Source organism: Leucopleurus acutus (assembly GCF_964270905.1).
Source record: "Leucopleurus acutus genome assembly, chromosome: 3".
NCBI classification, from domain to species: domain Eukaryota; kingdom Metazoa; phylum Chordata; class Mammalia; order Artiodactyla; family Delphinidae; genus Leucopleurus; species Leucopleurus acutus.
Genome location: NC_139145.1, coordinates 28,247,972 through 28,267,153, shown reverse-complemented (window position 1 = coordinate 28,267,153; position 19,182 = coordinate 28,247,972). Strand labels below are relative to the sequence as shown.

At 40.0% G+C, this 19,182-nt stretch overlaps 1 protein-coding gene across 1 annotated transcript in view; it reads left to right on the top strand.

Annotated features, from left to right (window-relative positions):
- CREBRF (CREB3 regulatory factor) overlaps positions 1-19,182 on the top strand; it is a 61,871-nt gene that overhangs the window by 16,902 nt on the left and 25,787 nt on the right. Inside the window, exons 2-4 of the mRNA XM_082836399.1 lie at positions 8,700-8,893; positions 11,193-11,318; positions 12,776-13,862. Coding sequence (XP_082692525.1) covers positions 8,885-8,893; positions 11,193-11,318; positions 12,776-13,862 — 1,222 coding nt within the window. The 5' untranslated portion in view covers positions 8,700-8,884. The remainder of the gene's footprint in view (positions 1-8,699; positions 8,894-11,192; positions 11,319-12,775; positions 13,863-19,182) is intronic.

Genomic DNA, 19,182 nt, shown 5'->3' with positions numbered 1-19,182 from the left:
AAATGTCTGTTTAGATCTTCTGCCTATTTATTCACTGCGTTGTTTGTTTTTTGGATATTAAGCTGTATGAGCTGTTTGTATATTTTGGAAATTAATCCTTTGTCGATGGCATCATTTGCAAATATTTTCTCCCAGTTCATAGGTTGTCTTTTCGTTTTGTTTATGGTTTTCCTTTGCTGTGCAAAAGCTTCTAAATTTAATTAGGTCCCATTTGTTTATTTTTGTTTTCATTTCCATTACTCTAGGAGACAGATTCAAAAAAAATCACTGCAATTTATGTCAAACAGTGTTCTGCCTATGTTTTCCTCTAGGCGTTTTATAGTATCCAGTCTTACATTTAGGTCCTTAATCCATTTTGAGTTTATTTTTGTGCATGGTGTTAGAGAATGTTCTAATTTCATTCTTTTACGCGTAGCTGTCCAGTTTTCCCAGCACCACTTATGGAAGAGACCGTCTTTTCTCCATTGTATATTCTTGCCTCCTTTGTCATAGATTAATTGACCATAAGTGCATGGGTTTATTTCTGGGCTTTCTGTCCTGTTCCATTGATCTATGTATCTTTTTTGTGAGTACCATACTGTTTGATGACTGTAGCTTTGTAGTATAGTCTGAAGTCAGGGAGCGTGATTCCTCCAGCTCCATTCTTCTTTCTGAAGACTGTTTTGGCTATTTGGGGTCTTCTGTGTATCCATACAAATTAAAAAAAATTTCGTTCCAGTTCTGTGAAAAATGTCATTGGTAACTTGATAGGAACTGCATTGAATTCTGTAGATTGCTTTGGTACTATGGTCATTTTAATAATACTGATGCTTCTGACACAAGAACACTGTATATGTTTTCGTCTCTTTGTATCATCTTCACTTTCTTTAAATCAACATCTTATAGTTTTTGGAGTACAGGTCTTTTGCCTCCTTGGGTAGGTTTATTCCTAGGTATTTTATTCTTTTTGATGTGATGGTAAATGGGATTGTTTCCTTAATTTCTCTTTCTGATATTTTTTGTTAGTATATAGAAATGCAACAGATTTCTGTATATTAATTTTGTATCCAGCAACTTTACCACATTCACTGATGAGCTCTAGTAGTTTTCTGGTAGCATCTTTAGGATTTTCTATGTATCTGCATATGTATCTGTATCTTCATGTCATCTGCAGACAGTGAAAGTTTTACTTCTTTTCCAATTTGGATTCCTTTTATTTCTTTTCTTTTTTTTTTCTTCCTCATTGCTGTGGCTAGGACTTCCAAAACTATGTTGAATGAAAGTGGTGAGAGTGAGCATCCTTGTCTTGTTCCTGATCTTAGAGGAAATTCTTTCAACTTTTCACCATTGAGTATGATGTTAGATGTGGGTTTGTCATATATGGCCTTTATTATGTTGAGGTTTGTTCCCACTATGCCCACTTTCTGAAGAGTTCTTATCATAAATGGATGTTGAATTTTATCAAAAGCTTTTTCTGCATCTACTGAGATGATCATATGGTTTTTATTCAGTTTGTTAATGTGGTGTATCACACTGAATTAATTTGTGTATATTGAAAAATCCTTGCATCCCTGGGATAAGTCCCACTTGATCATGGTGTATGATCCTTTTAATGTATTGTTGGACTTCGTTTGCTACTATTTTGTTGAGGATTTTTGCGTCTATGTTCATCGGTGATACTGGCCTGTAATTTTCTTTTTTTGTGATATCTTTGTCTGGTTTTGGTATCAGGGTAGTAGTGGCCTCATAGAATGAGTTTGGAAGTGTTCCTTCCTCTGCAATTTTTTGGAATAGTTTCAGGAGGGTAAGTGTTAACTCTTCTCTTAATGTTTGGTAGAATTTGCCTGTGAAGCCATCTGGTCCTGGACTTTTGCTTGTTGGGAGTTTTTTAACTAGTGATTCAATTTCAGTACTGGTAATTAGTCTGTTCGTATTTTCTATTTCTGCCTGGTTCAGTTTTGGGAAATTGTTCCTTTCTAAGAATTTGTACATTTCTTCTAGGTTGTCCATTCTAGTGGTGTACAGTTGCTCATAGTCATCTCTTATGATCCTTTGTATTTCTGTGGTGTTGGTTGTAACTTTTCCTTTTCCATTTCTGATTTTATTGATTTGGGCCTTCTCCCTTTTTTTCTTTTTCTTTTTTAAAATTAATTAATTTATGGCTGCTTTGGGTCTTTGTTGCTGCGTGCGGACTTGCTCTAGTTGCCTCAAGCGGGGGGGCTACTCTTCATTGCAGTGTGCGGGCTTCTCACTGTGGTAGCTTCTCTTGTTGTGGAGCATGGGGTCTAGGTGCACAGGCTTCAGTAGTTGTGGCACATGGGCTCAGTAGTTGTGGCTCACAGGCTCTGGAGCACAGGCTCAGTAGTTGTGGCGCACGGGCTTAGTTGCTCCACAGCATGTGGGATCTTCCCAGACCAGGGCTTGAACCCGTGTCCCCTGCGTTGGCAGGTGGATTCTTTTTTTTTTTTTTTATTAATTAATTTATTTATTTATGGCTGTGTTGGGTCTTCGTTTCCGCGCAAGGGCTTTCTCTAGTTGTGGCAAGCAGGGGCCACTCTTCATCGCGGTGCGCAGGCCTCTCACTATCGCGGCCTCTCTTGTTGCGGAGCACACGCTCCAGACGCGCAGGCTCAGTAATTGTGGCTCACGGGCCCGGTTGCTCTGTGGCATGTGGGATCTTCCCAGACCAGGGCTCGAACCCGTGTCCCCTGCATTGGCAGGCAGATTCTCAACCACTGCGCCACCAGGGAAGCCCCGCAGGTGGATTCTTAACCACTGTGCTTCCAGGGAAGTCCCTCTCTTTTTTCTTGATGAGTGTGGCCAGAGGTTTATCAATTTTGTTCATCTTTTCAAAGAACCAGCTTTTAGTTTGTTGGTCTTTTCTATTGTTTTTTTTAGTCTCTACTTCATTTATTTCTTCTGACCTTTATGAGTTCTTTCCTTCTACTAACTTTGGGTTTTGTTTGTTCTTCTTTAGTTGCTTTAGACTTAAAGTTAGGTTGTTTATTTGGGATTTTTCTTGTTTCCTGAGGTAAGCTTTATTGCTGTAAACTTCCCTCTTAGTATTACTTTTGCTGCATCTCATAGGTTTTGGATTATTATGTTTTCATTTTCATTTGTCTCTAGGTATTTTTTAATTTCCTCTTTATTTCTTCAGTGATCCATTGGTTGTTTAGTAGTGTATTGTTTAACCTCCACGTGTTTGTGTTTTTTGCAGTTTTTTTCATGTAGTTGATTTCTGGCCTCATAGTGTTGTGGTCAGAAAAGATGCTTGATACAGTTTCAGTTTTCTTAAATTTACAGAGGCTTGCTTTGTTGCCCAGCATGTGATCTGTCCTGGAGAATGTTCCATGTGCACTTGAGAAGAATGTGTATTCTGCTGCTTTCGGATGGAATGCCCTATAAATATCAACTAAGTCCGTCTGGTCTAATGTGCCATTTAAGGTCTGTGTTTCCTTATTGCTTTTCTGTCTGGATGATCTGTCCATTGATGTAAGTGGGGTGTTAAAGTCCCCCACTGTTGTGTTACTGTCAATTTCTTCTTTTATGTCTGTTAACATTTGCCTTATATATTGAGGTGCTCCTATGTAGGGTGCATATATATTTACAATTGTTGTATATTCTTAGATTGATCCTTTGATCATTATGTAGTGTCCTTCTTTGTCTCTTATAACAGTCTTTATTTTAAAGTCTATTTTGCCTGATGTAAGTATTGCAACTTTGGCTTTCTTTTGATTTCCATTAGCGTGGAATACCTTTTTCCATCCCCTCACTTTCAGTCTGTATGTGTCTCTAGATCTGAAGTGAGTCTCTTGTAGGCAGCAAATATATGGGTCTTGTTTTTGTATCCATTCAGCCAGTATGTGTCTTTTGGTTGGAGCATTTAGTTCATTTACATTTAAGGTAATTATCGATATGTATGTTCCTATTGCCATTTTGTTAATTGTTTTGGATTTGTTTCTGTAGGTTTTTCCCCCCATTCTTTGTTTTCTTGTCGTGATTTGGTGACTAACTTTAGTGTTATGTTTGGATTTCTTTTTCTGTTTTGTATGTATATCTATTATGCATTTTTGTTTTGTGGTTACCATGAAGTTTTTGTATAGGAGTCTGTATTTATACGTGCTTATTTTAAGTTGCTGATCTCTTAATTTCAAACGTATTTTAGATACCCTGAATTTGTATTCTACTCCCCTGATGATTACTGTTTTTGATTTTCTATTTTACATCTAATTGTTTTGTGTATCCCTTAACTGCTTATTGTTGGATACAAATGATTTTACTACTTTTTAAAAAATTTGTTTATTTATTTATTTATTTATTGGGGGCTGCATTGGGTCTTCGTTGTTGTGCACGGGCTTTCTCTAGTTGTGGCGAGCAGGGGCTACTCTTTGTTGCAGTGCACAGCCTTCTCACTGCGGTGGCTTCTCTTGTTGCAGAGCACGGGCTCTAGGCGCACAGGCTTCAGTAGTTGTGGCGCACGGGCTTAGTTGCTCCGCGGCACGTGGGATCTTCCTGGACCAGGGCTCAAACCCGTGTCCTCTGCATTGGCAGGCAGATTCTTAACCACTGCACCACCAGGGAAGTCCAGATTTTACTACTTTTATCTTTTAACCTCCCTACTAGCTTTGTGTGTGGATGATTTCCTACCTTTATTGTATGTTTGCCTTTCCCAGTGAGATTTTTTATTTTGTAATTTTCTTGTTTCTAGTTGTGGCCTTTTCTTTTCCACCTAGAGCAGTCCCTTTAGCATTTGTTGTAAAGCTGGTTTGGTGGTGCTGAAATCTTTTAGCTTTTGCTTGTCTGTAAAGCTTTTGACTTCTCTATCAAAATTGAAAGAGAGCCTTGCTAGGTAAAGTATTCTTGGTTGTAGGTTTTTCTCTTTCATCACTTTAAGTATATTGTGCCACTCCCTTCTGGCCTGCAGGGTTTCTGCTGAAAAATCAGCTGATAGCCCTATGGGAGTTCTCCTGTTTGCTATTTGTTGCTTTTCCCGTGTTGCTTTTAATATTCTCTCTTTATATTTAATTTTTGTCCTTTTGATTACAGTGTGTCGTGGTGTATTCCCCTGTGGGTTAATTCTCTATGGGACTCTGCACTTCCTGGACTTGGGCGACTATTTCCTTTCCCAGGTTAGGGAAGTTTTCAGCTATTATCTCTTGAAATATTTTCTCGGGTCCTTTCTCTCTCTCTTCTCCTTCTGGGACCCCTATAATGTGAATATTAGCATGTTTGACGTTGTCCCAGAGGTCTCAGACTGTCCTCATTTCTTTTCATTCTTTTTTCTTTTTTTGGTTTGGCAGCAGTGATTTCCACTACTCTGTATTCCAGCTCACGGATCCATTCTTCTCCTTCATTTAGTGTACTGTTGGTTCCTTGTAGTGTGTTTTTCATTTCAGTTATTGTCTTCTTTAATTTTGTTTGTTTCCCTGGTGGGTGAGGTTGGTCCAGGGGCTTGTGCAGGCTTCCTGGTGGGAGGGGCCTGTGCCTGCCTCCTGGTAGGTGGAACTGGGTCTTGGTTTTCTGGTGGGCAGAGCCATGTTTAGGGCTGTGTTTAGAGGCAGCTGTGGACAGGAAGTCTTTAGGCAACCTGTCTGCTGACGGGTGGGGCTGTGTCCACACCCAGTTTGTTGCTTGGCCTGAGGTATCCCAGCACTGGAGCCTTCAGGCTGTTGGGTGCAACCAGGTCTTGGTGCCAATATATCAGCCTCCCCCATGTATCTTTCACCAGTGTCTGTGTCCCCAGGGTGGGTCACAGCTGCCCCCCACCTTCCCAGGAGACCTTGCAAGACCAACAGGTAAGTCTGGCCCAGGCTCCTGTGAAATTACTGCTTTTGTCTTTGGTCCTGGTGTGCATGAGATTTTGTGTGCACCCTTTAAGAATGAAGTCTTATTTCCCCCAATCTTGTGGAGCTTCTGCAATCAAGCCCTGCTGGCCCTCAAAGCTAAATGCTCTAGGGGGGCTCCTCTTCCTGTTGCCAGACCCCCAGACTGGGGTCCCAGATATGGGGCTCAGAACTCTTGCTCCTGTGGGGAAACCTCTATAATATAATTATTCTCCAATTTGGGGTTCACCTACCTGGGGGATATGGGATTTGATTATATTGTAAGTCCATGCCTCCTACCAGTCTCATGGTTCTGTCTTTATGTCTTTAGCTGTAGAGGATCTTTTCTAGTAGGTTTCAGTCTTTTTCAACAATGATTGTTCTGCAGCTTGTTGTGATTTTGGTGTGCTTGTGAGAGTTGATGAGCTTAAAGTCCTTCTACTCCGCCATCTTGGCCACTCTCCTATTTCGTTTTTTGGGGTTTTTTTGTTGTTGTTGGGTTTTTTGTTTGTTTGTTTGTTTTTTTGCGGTACGCAGGCCTCTCACTGTTGTGGCCTCTCCCGTTGCGGAGCACAGGCTCCGGACACGCAGGCTTAGCGGCCATGGCTCACGGGCCCAGCCGCTCCACGGCACGTGGGATCTTCCCAGACCGGGGCACAAACCCGTGTCCCCTGCATCGGCAGGCGGACTCTCAACCACTGTGCCACCAGGGAAGCCCTCCTATTTAGTTTTAATTATGGAATCAAAACTGGAATCCAGGTCTCTTGTCTTCCAAACAAGTGCTCTTTTTGCTAACTGCATTGACAAATTTGTTTCGATGCCAAGTGTTTAAAATAACGTTTTACATAAATATTTGTATTTGTATGGAAGTTTTATGGCTTAGAAAATTTGGTAGCCAGGAGTAATATTATTTTCTTTATATAGATGAGAAAAATGAGTCTTAGAAAGATTGACATACCCAATATTGTAGAGTTTGCAAGTGAGAGCAATAACTAGAACTTAGCCCTTTTTTTGTCCAGTGTTTTCCTGATAAACCAAGCTGTTGGTACATGGTGTCTATAGTGGTTGTCAATAAATATATGCCAAAATACATATGTTGTAGAGAACTCAATCTCTTCTTGATTCTTCAACCCTGTTGCTAGAAAGGATAAATTTCAGGTTTTAGAGAGTATCAAACTTTTTTCCCAGATCCAAAGTTATAGACCGGGATTATACTAGTCCACTTTGTTGAATGCATCACTTGAATAATTTGTTTTTGGGGGGGGGGTCTAAGTAATAGGTCTGGAAAAGGCAACTGACCTTGTTTCTCACAGGAATCATGGGAAGAGTTAGGACTGAGAGTACGTGTCAGCAGTATGTCCAAGGAGGAATTGGGCCAGAACTAGCCTTTGGCACAAGCAGGCATCAGTCCATTTAAAAACTGTAGCACTGGATTGAGATGCATAGTTAATTCTGTTTCTGGGCCCAGGTTGGGCACTTGAGGGTGTTTCCTAGGCTAGAACAGTGCACTGAGAATGACAGCCAAGTAGTGGGAAAAGCCCAGCAAAGACCTAGGAAATGCAGATGATACTCAATTTATTAATCTAATTGAGTAGAACAATTATTGCGTCCTTGTTGACTATCTCTTATTTGTTCAGCAAGAGGTCTCTGAAATTGATGTAATGTATCACTCTGAAGCTCTAGGCCAGAGAATGTGTTAACTACAGAGGGCAGCGTAGCTTAAATTGGCTCTTTACATCAGTCTAAGAAATGATACTGCATCTAGAATGAATAAGAGCAAGAAGTCCAGTTTAAAGCAGAGGTTCCCAGATTTTAGAGAGGAGCAGAATCACCCTGAGGGCTTGTTAAACCACATTACTGGGCCCTACGCTCAGAATTTCTGCTTTAGTAGGTCTGGACTGGAGCCCAAGAATTGCATTAGTAACAGATTTCCAGGTTGATGCTGATGCTGCTGGTCCTGGGATCACACTTTGAGGACCACTTATCTAGGAAGAGATGATGAAGTGGGTATAGCTGTTTAGTTCTTCTTGATTAAAGCCTTCACAGAGGAGGGAAAGGGGAACTAACCTGTCAGTTTCTACCACAGTCAAGACCCTGTGCCAGGTGACTTGCAGTCATTTAATTTAACCCTTGAAACCACTCTGCAAAGTAGTCCTTATCCCTGTTTCGCCTCTCAACATACACGTTCAGAGCTTACTGGAATAATTACTTCAAGGACAGATTTCACTTATAACTCAAAGAATAATGCTGCATATACCATTATGAACATGATTTTATGTAATGTAGAGGATATATTAAATTCTGTTATTGGTGATATATATTCATTGCTCTTCTTGTACATTTATGAGAGATATAAAATGTAGGTTCACTTAGCAGTAATGATTATACAGTAGATGGAATTGCTGAGACATTATGTTTTCTCATACAAAACATGAAGAGAATGGGAGGTTTATTTTAACATTAAGTAAAATACATTTTTAGATCACAGGAAAGATGGGCCTATGTTAATAATATTTTTTTTCCTTTTGGCCGTGCCACCGGGCATGTGGGATCTTAGTTCCCCAACCAGAGGATCGAACCTGTGCCCCCTGCATTGGAAGCATGGAGTCTTAACCACTGGACTGTCAGTGAAGTCCCAGGCCTATGTTAATTTTGTCAGCGTTTTTTTTTTTTTTTTTTTTTTTAATGGTGCCAGTTGGTTATTGACCAGTCCTATTGTAGAAACAAATAAAGGGAGGGATGGTGAATTTCAGAATAGTTGGTACTAAAAAATGGCCTAAATTCTTGATAGTACAATCACAGTACTTATTCCTTTAAAGTGTTCTTTGTTAATGTTATTTTTGAAAGGTCAACTTGTTTCTAGTGGCTTTCAGTGAAGTTACTTTGTGTTGTTGACAGATTCGCACAGAATTATTAAAAAAACAACAGTGATACAAGCAGTTGAATTGAAGGCATTCTGGGAAACCTACTGTTTATTGTGAAAATCATCTTTGATCTTGAAATTAAAAGTAAAGCTGGAAAGGAATTTACAAACGAGAAAAAAAAGAAGTTTGGGATCGGACTCACAGGATCTGGGCTTGGAAATGCCTCAGGTAAATCATACAGAGTAGGTGCAAAGTTTTATATTTTCCCACTGCAGTTGGTTCAGTAAGTTCTCTGAATCTTAACACAACTTGCTATAATATCTTTTAAAGACATTTTGCTGCTGATCTCAACTGGTTTCGAATACATGTCCTTCCTTTGCTATAGCTTTGAAATTTAATGAGGTTGACACAGGGAACAATGTGAAGGAAAAGTTGGTTAGAAGGTAGCAGAGGTGCTGGCTTTTATGGGGTCTAAACCAACTCCCCTGAAAATTAATCTGCCACAGAAAGCCCATTTCCATCCCCTCTATCTTCTTCTAGTTTCCCAATTGTTCCTTTCCCTTCATGCCCATTGAATTCAGTTAGGAGGAAATGGTGAGGGACTTCAACCTTTCTGTCTTTCACACACACACATACACACACACACACACACACACACACACACACACACACACACACACATATATACCTATACCTCCCACAAAACATGTCTAAGGATGACTATTTATATCATGGTAACTACTTTGAATTGCTCAGTTCTGGTTTGAGGCAATCACTGAAACAATAAATGAAGTCCTGTTAGTCCCTATTCGGCATATCCAAACTTCTTCCCTTCCCCCTCCCGTGGTTAGGTCTTATCCCTCCCCCACTTTTTTTTTTTTTTTTTTTTGTCTGCGTTGGGTCTCCGCTGCTGCACGCGGGCCCTCTCCAGCCGCGGCGAGGGGGGCCACTCTTAGCCGCGGTGCGCAGACCTCCCACTGCGGCGGCCCCTCCTGCCGCGGAGCACGGGCTCCAGAGCGCAGGCTCAGCAGCTGCGACGCATGGGCCCAGCCGCTCCGCGGCACGTGGGATCCTCCCGGACCAGAGATCGAACCCGCGTCCTCCGCATTGGCAGGCAGACTCCCATCCACTGCGCCACCAGGGAAGCCCTGTCCCCCCTCTTTTTATGCTGGGGAGAAACCTAGAAATAATGAGAGGGCAGGGACTCTGAGGTGGCTTTATGTGGGGCCAGGCAGAACTGTGCCTCGAGCACAGGAAATCAGCAACTTGCCGAGATGGTCCAGTGATTTGGAGGCAGGCAGCGGAGGCAAAAGGGGGTTTGCTAGCTGATAGTAAAAAGACCAGTGGCCTCCCTCCACCCCAACCACTATACCAAGTGGACTGCAGATACCCATTTTGAGTTCTTTCCCATTCAAGGTTTCATTCGCTATTTATTGAATACTTGAATTTAGGTCTATAAAACACTTATTTTGAGCTTGCAACCTGGCAAGCTTGCGGAAAATTAGAGAAAGAAAAGAATGGGATGGGAAGTACCCGTGAAGGAAAACATGGTGAAAGAGTGTGTGAAAAGGGGTCAGTCTGTGGTAGGTAGAAGGTATATGAATAGAGAAATATAAGCAAGCAGACTAATATAATTTTAAAAGTTTTGACGGAAACTTGCAAGAGAAGAACAAAAAGGCAAACAGGGAATTTGTATTCTTTCCCATCTTCCTTTATCCAAGTTAGATTTCAAAGTGAGGACTTTGACTTGTTTGGGCCACTTTAGTAGTCTTAGCCCGAACTTCACTCTGAACTGATTTGTTTAGACCTTGAAATGATAAAGGGGGGATAAAGAGAAAAGAAGGAGCATCAACTCTGGGTGCCGAGCCTTTTTTTCTCCCTTTCTTATTTATCATAGAAATTGTATCCTTCTCAGGGATCACGATTAAGGCTACTGAGTTCATGCACCAGTTACTGGCCTCACTCAGCAGATTTTTTGATATTTGGCTGATCCTGACTCCATCACGTTCCTGGAGGCATTAGTTGGACTAGAGATGCCCAAATGGTCTTACACTTGTTTTGGGAAATAAGACATTGAACTCATTTAGGAGTATAGAGACTGTCTTGCTATCTCTTCAGACCCGAAGAAATGGCAGGGGATTCTCCACTTTCTGGAGTTAGAACAGCGAGTGTTGTTAGAGATGGATTTGAAGAAATGTTACAATAGCTAATAAATAAAAGTATTCATTAGGTACTACATGCTGACTCTGGTGGCTAAATAAGCTTTAGTTTTTAGAAGTTAGGTCTAATTAACAATTTCCAGTCTATTCCTTTTCCAATGTTTGATGCATCTTAGTTATTTTCGTAATATAATTCCATAGTTTAATGTTAGTTAGATATTTTAAATGTACTAAAATTAAAAAGCAGGAAAAAATACAAAATTGTTTTAAAGATAATTATTTAGTAGGTGTGAGGGTGGGGCTTGTGTGTAATAAACTGGTCTCGAAGCAGTCGTTAACTTTCCAAAATTAAAATCACTCTGTTGTAGCCTAGTGTAAGCGGAATGGATCCGCCTTTTGGGGATGCCTTTCGAAGCCACACCTTTTCAGAACAGACTCTGACGAGCACAGATCTCTTAGCAAACAGTTCAGATCCAGATTTCATGTATGAACTGGTAAGTAACATTTTCTTGGATTCTGCTTTAATCGATTTGAGGTAAAGGTGTTGTATCATTTTTTTATTTATAAATGTCTAAAAAGAAAAAATGATGTGATCAGGCCAAATTTTTTTCTTGTCACTATCAGTCTGGTATTTTAGAAGGGTGTATGAGCCCATTGAAAATAGTAAGAGGAAAGGTTATCTAAATATCCTTAACTCTAGTTTTTGACGATGAAGGTAGAAGCCGTCTTTTTAATATGCCTAACTGCTAAAGGACTTTTCAGCTGGGATATTTAGGACTGATAACATTGAGCAAGGCAGATGACACAGAGAATGTGAGACAAAGGTAGCAAACCCAAGCAACATCTGAATATACTAATTATTTATTCTCGAGGTAAAAAGACACTTAAGATTCTTAAGAAAAAGACTTTAAAAATAACTTAAATTACATGCAACTTCAGAAACACGGAGGTATATCAAAACTGGAAAACTAACACAAATCTGTTAATTTGCTAAAAATTATTGAGTTGTACGCTTAATAGAGGTGAATTTTGTGGTATATAAACTATATTTCAATAAAGCTGTTAAAACACATGGAGACATACGTGCAACCAAAAAAAAAAAAAAAAACCAAAACCCCACAAACAAATGGAGAAATCAAAAACAGAACAAAAACAAACTGGAAAACTGAAAATTTCCTCATTTTCTTCCTGAGCCTCCACCCACCAAACCTTCTCCCCAGAGATAATTACCACTAACAGAGTTTTTCTATGCATATATAAATATATGAATATTTTAAATTGGATGACATATCATTGATACAGTATTCTGTAACTTAACTCTTTCTAACATAAAAACATGGTAAGTGGCCTTTCATCCTAGTACATTAGAGCTTAACTGCATTCCTTTTAATGGCTGCATAGTCTTACTGACATTTAAAAAATCATCTCTCTACTCATGAGGAGTTAAAGTACTTTCCCATGCCCAAGAGTTATTACGAGGTCTTACCAAAGATCTTATCTTTCTGTGGCTGAGTTGCACCTCTCTTTGGATTGCTCTTCACCTCTATGTTTAAATTCTCACTTAGGAAGACATATTCTGTGATGAAGGTAAGGCCTTTGTTATTTGCTTTATAACTGAAGCTTGTTTCTGAGAAGGTCCCAAAATCCTTCTAAGTTAAAGATCAGGAAATGTAAACTTTTTTTCGGGAAGAGTGTTTACAGTGAAGTTCAAGAGCCCTGAACCATACCTAGGTTTCTCAGGGGACATATTTTCCCTTTTTTTTTTTTCCTTGCCCGAGGAAATGATATTAAATGGAATGGTAGAGTGTCATGTAAGTAGTGTTTATCGTAAAAGCAGACCGGAGGTTGAGTACTGATTTATCAATTTGATGCATGAAAGTGAGGATGGAGGTAAATAATTCTTTCCTCAGTTACAGTATGTGATTTATATATTTTTTTAAACCTTTCTCAGGATAGAGAGATGAACTACCAGCAAAATCCTAGAGACAACTTCCTTTCTTTGGAGGACTGCAAAGACATTGAAAATCTGGAGTCTTTCACAGATGTCCTGGATAACGAGGGTACTTTAACCTCAAACTGGGAACAGTGGGATACATACTGTGAAGACTTAACGAAGTACACCAAACTAACCAGCTGTGACATCTGGGGAACAAAAGAAGTGGATTACTTGGGTCTCGATGACTTTTCTAGCCCTTACCAAGATGAAGAGGTCATAAGTAAAACTCCAACTTTGGCCCAGCTTAATAGCGAGGACTCTCAGTCTGTTTCTGATTCCCTTTATTACCCTGATTCACTTTTCAGTGTCAAACAAAATCCCTTGCCCTCATCATTCCCTGGTAAAAAGATCGCAAGTAGAGCAGCTGCTCCTGTGTGTTCTTCTAAGACTCTTCAGGCTGAGGTCCCTTTGTCAGACTGTGTCCAAAAAGCAAGTAAACCCACTTCAAGCACACAAATCATGGTGAAGACCAACATGTATCATAATGAAAAAGTGAACTTTCATGTTGAATGTAAAGACTATGTGAAAAAGGCAAAGGTAAAGATCAACCCAGTGCAGCAGAGCCGGCCTCTACTGAGCCAGGTTCATGCAGATGCAGCAAAGGAGAACACCTGCTACTGTGGTGCCGTAGCCAAAAGACCAGAGAAAAAAGGGACGGAGCCTCTGCAGGGCCATGCCACTCCAGCTTTGCCTTTTAAAGAAACCCAGGAACTATTACTCAGTCCCCTGCCCCAGGAGGGGCCTGTGTCTATTGCAGCAGGAGAGAGTAGCAGCCTTTCTGCCAGCACATCGGTCTCAGATTCATCCCAGAAAAAAGAAGAGCACAATTATTCCCTTTTTGTCTCTGACAACTTGGGTGAACAGCCAACCAAATGCAGTCCTGAAGAAGAGGAGGAGGACGAGGAAGATGTTGACGATGAGGACCATGATGAAGGATTTGGCAGCGAGCACGAACTTTCTGAAAACGAGGAAGAGGAAGAAGAGGAAGAGGATTATGAAGATGACAAGGATGATGACATCAGTGACACTTTCTCTGAACCAGGTATTGTAGTGCTTGGAGGCTTACTGAATTGACTTTTTGCTACTCTCTTGAAATAGAAAGTTTTGCTGTGGTTGCTTTCTTTGTCTTAGTTTGGGGATTAAATGACTTAGTATCTTGACTTGGATATGTAATTGCTTTTATCTATTCAAACAGCTCTAAAATAATCACTCTTGCTCATGTGTAGTTCATATGCTGATTCCTCGAGGGCTTCTTCTTAGTTTATCTTATGTTAAGTGATCTGATTTGTTACTGTCTTGAGCAGCTGTGCAAAGATGCCAAAATTGATTGGTTTAAAAAATATTGCTATTTCTGCATGTGTCCCTCTGCTATAATTGAGGTATGTTTGGAGTCCCTAGAATGGTGAACCAAGCAATGATGGTTTATATTACTCATCCCTAATAACCAACAAAGCCTACTTAATGAATAAGGTAAAAGAGAGCTTTTTCTTTGTGTCTGCTGCATCTTTCATTTGCACAGTATTTTTCCACTGAAGAAAAATACATGCTGTAATTTAATGAGCATGAAGGAGTCTCTGCTCTATTTATATACAGTGCATATAAAAAAAAGGGAGAAAGAAAATGAAACCTGTGGGGAACTGGTTCACTTCAGCATGTACATGGTTGGGCTTTTGCCACTGTTGGCTTGTGCAGTTTATTTATGAAAATGGTGTTGCCAAGTGGCACACAGTTAAATGCACAAAGAAGTGAAGATCTTCACATTTAAGCGAAAGTTATTTTCTTCAAAAATAATATTGGCACTATAACTTCTACATAAAAGACCAAGTTATTAAGAAAAATATAAATTGTCAAAGAGAGCCCTTTCATTGTTGGAATTTCAGCCAGTATAAACATTGGTATTTAATTTTCAGAAAGGTTTTTCAGCCATAGTAGCTATATTGTAGCCAGTGAAGCATATTATTGCCCAGAGACTTTCCTCTTAGTGAAATCTTTCTATTGCACAAATGCTTAGATTTATGCATTTGATACAATTAAGTTGTTTGACTTGAGTGGATTTTCAAGTAAGGAAAAGGTGGAGGAAAAGGGTTTATGCCTTTTCTTTGGTTTACTTTAGCACTCAGTATAGTCTAGACAGAACAATTGTCTTTTCTACTTAGCAGGAAAACTTCTCTCTCAACAAGTTAATGAAATCTGCTTTGAGGTGTTTCAAACTGTCTTTGCAGTTAGCAGTAAGTTATATAGCTCCCTCCCATAGGGAGACCAAAGTGCTCTCCATGAGTGGTCCTTAAAACCTGACAGGTCAGTCCTATTGTTTTGAGTCCCATATTTAGAATTAGGGTAGGAGGGAGGGTAAGGGTTGAGACAAGGAGTGATAACTAGGGTGATAACTAGGAAGTGGAAAGTATGGGGAAGAAAATGCCTTTACTGGCTGGTGCTAAAAGGAATATATAAATCTGAGGGAGTCGGTAAATCCCACTATCACCAAGCAAGGCAGGCAAGGACTATACTGTTTATTCCACTTCTGGTTGTAGTTTTGCTTTTCTTTGACTTTTTTTTTTTGGTGGGATCTTAGTTCCCTGACCATGGATTGAACCTGGGCCTCGACAATGAGAGCGTGGAGTCTTAACCACTGGATTGCCAGGGAATTCCTGCTTTTCTTTGACTTTTAACTCCAGTCATCCTTGATCTTTTGACTTGATTTCACAGGGATAAATGTGTTGAGAGATGAGTAGGTCCATGAAAAGAAACCACTTGATAAGTTGACCCTCATTTCCATTTTCTCAGCCTTTTGACTCTTGTCGGGGGTGGGGCGGGAGAGCCCTGATTTGTGAGTTTGTTGGTGTTAAGCAACCAACAGTGCTTTAAACAGAGATGTGTTAGCTGGCATTTGTCAGGGTGAACCCCTCTTATTGGCACTATTTAACAATACTAAATGTTTGGATGGCATTTAATTCACTCACTTCCAGTTGACTTGAAGTAAAACCTCTTTGGTTAGTATTACTTGGACACTTCTCACAAATGTCAACAAATGACATGCCTTATCCACAAATCAATGATATTTTATGGTATTTTGGGGGCTTATTCTCATTTGCTAATGAAAATTTCCCTTCTTCTTGGAAGAAAGAGCTAAACAAGTGACTTTAAGAATACAAATGTGAGTTATTGGTGAGAGGCAAGAAGAAATTCTTTGAAGCAGAAAAGTGGGATAGTTATAGTTTCTTCAGAGTGGGTTGATTGGTTTAATTTGCAGCAGTTTACAAAGGCCCTTTTGTGATGACTAGCTCCCTTGATGCTGTTTCTTGGCAGTTGGCTACAACAGTGCCTGAGCCTACAAAGCTCCAGGAAAGGTGTAAAATGGTGTTTCAGTCCCTACTCTGGACTTGCTCCCAAGTTTTAATAGAGCCTATTCTGTGGACAGGCTACAACTGTTTGGGGTCATGGAATTACATGGTTGTAAGGCTAAGAATTAGGCCCCCAGAATGAGAGTTTATTTTGTAATCCCTACTAAGGATTTTCATGATTGACTTTACCAGCTTAATGGCAGTAATCTGCACTAACCAAAGACGTGTGATCAGAATTTTAGGCCTTTTTGACTACGTTTTGGTAACTGTGTCAGGAAGGAATGAGTTAGATCAATATGGTGATCCATCAAATGAAAAGAAAATGGAAAAGGCTCCATGGGAAATGTTACATTAAACAAATCATTGATTTGTTAAAAAAAAATTGTGTGGGGGGGTGCCTATTTTTGTGTTAGGCACTGTGTGTACTAATTTTTGGCTATGCAGAGATGAACAAAATAGACATGATCCTTATCTTCATGCAACTTAGAGTTGAGTGGGTTTATTTACTGTCATGATTTCTCAGTCTTCTGATCTTATGTGTACTGTGACTTGGCAAGAGAAAGATTCAGGACAAGAATTTCTTAAAATTTATTTGATCACAGAACTCACTTGGGATTGAAGACATTTTATAGTAATAGTGTTCCTCAGAACACACTTCAAGAAATATTTAATCACCTTAAATGCAAGACCAGTGATCTGGGAATATAATTTTCATGCATTCTACTTGATCACAGTAGTCTCTGTATTGAAAGGCAGATGACTTTAACAAATCCATTGTGTGTATGTGTGTTATTGTGAGTTCATGGTGTATGCTATTAGAAAATATTAAAATATTAGGTCAAAGAAAACTGATAACCCTTAAATACTTTTTTTGGGAAAATGCTGAACATATGTAAGTAAATAAAACTGGTTATTAATTTGGGTGGGAGAGAAGAAATCCAAATCCTAATGACTCTTTGGATTTAACGTGGAATATATGTGGGGGAAAAAATCTGTTTAGACCATTTAACTAGATAGGCACAGGCAAAGCGGGAAGCCCATTTGGAGCTGGAGTCATGGGGCCTGAGCCAGTCCCAGCTCTGCCAAATCACTTAAACCCTCCATTGAGCATGTTTCTTTGTGTAAATAGGGTTAATAACCTCTTCCTACCCAGTTCTTAGAAGCCTCAAATGAAACATCTGTGAGTGAAATATGTGAGTACATTAAATGAGAGAGAAAGTGTTTTGCCAGAAATCTAGGCCACTGAGGGAGCATATCAAATAAAGTGTCAGGGGATGGGTTGCCTGAGGGAGCTGTATGTAAAAATGTTTACCTTATACTTTGGGCCGGGATAGACTTGGGACACCAGTTCTTGACATTGATAGGAAGATGGGAGTGTTTTGGTTGGTGCTGCCTGTGTTGAGGTGTTCCCAGCCATACTAGGGTAGTCTCTGTGAGCCAGTAATTTTAGCTTGGCCTCATGGAGCAAAGGCCTTTTAAAAAAGGCCATTTCTGGCGGAAGCATGTAGCCCTTGCACCTTTTCCAAAGCTAGGTTGATAACTGGAATAAGATAAAGTCCTTTAATTTAAAGTGATACATTAACACAAGTAAATAAAAAAATATTACTTTATGTATCTAACAGAATTTTTAAAAATCAGATTTCCAAAAATGATTGTGTCACTTGTGCCTCATTTCTTATTTATTTATTTAAATTGTATTTTTGGCTGCGTTGGGTCTTCGTTGCTGCATGCGGGCTTTTCTTTAGTTGCGGCAAGCGGGGGCTACTCTTTGTTGTGGTGCACGGGCTTCTCATGCAGTGGTTTCTCTTGTTGTGGAGCACAGGCTCTAGGTGCGTGGGCTCAGTAGTTGCAGCATGTGGGCTCTAGGATGCACGGGCTTCAGTAGTTGTGGCATGCAGGCTCAGTAGTTGTGGTTTGCAGGCTTAGTTGCTCCACGGCATGTGGGATCTTCCCGGACCAGGGCTCAAACCCGTGTTGCCTGCATTGGCAGGCGGATTCTCAACCACTGTGCCACCAGGGTAGTCTGTGCGTCATTTCTTAAGAAGAACTAAGGTTCTCTGTCACACTGCTTGCCATGTTGTTGTTTTGTTTGTGTTTTTTTAATTTGTTTTAAAGTACTACATGAGCATTTTAATGCTGTTAAGCCAGCAGTGCTACAAAAGCTTGTCTTTACTGTTGCCTCGAAATCATTCTGCTCTCTGAATTGATTCTTTTTTCAAAGGTCATGTTTATCGAGGCATAACAGTAAAATTCACCCCTCTTTAAGTGTACACTTCTTTGAGTCTTGACGAGTGCATGTAATCATGAAACCACCACCACCACAATCAAGGTACGGAATAGTTTGATCACCCCCCAGATGTCCCTCCCGTTCCTTTATAGTCAGCCTCTCCCTCCACCCCCAACCTCTGGCAACCACTTTGTCCCTGTACTTTTGCCTTTCCCACAATGTCGAATAAATGGAATCATGTTCCTAATTAACTCTTAATGTGAAGAAAACCTGGCAAAATTCTGAAATTCGATTTTTATTTCCAAAATGTCCAGATGTCATCACTTTCTTAGTGTCAGTTCCAGAGGAGTCATGTTTTTAGGAGGGAAAATGGTCATTTTGCTTGGCCATTGCCATCCAGTTTTTCCTTGCTACCTTAGGTTTAGGGCTGTATACACCCCGTGCACAGCCCATCTCCATTGCCCCAGGTACCTAGTACTAATTAGGTGGAGTAATCTCTAAGATGGGCATGCTCTGAGGGTATTTTAGATTTATAGGTTATTCTGTATTGGGTCTGACCAGTAGTTCTAGCAGCTCAGAATTAAGTATTTTCTGAAACTTCCTATTAGTAGGGAAAATAACTTCTTAAAAAGTGAAGTAAATGCAAATTGCTTCCAATAAAATATTAGTTAGAATAGGCATATAAGTTTTTATTTGAATAGCCTGTGTGAGAACTGTCATTTTTGTACTTTTACAAAAAGCGTATTGTGGGAAGTAGGAAGAAAACCACTGCTACCTCACAGAATTCTGCTTCA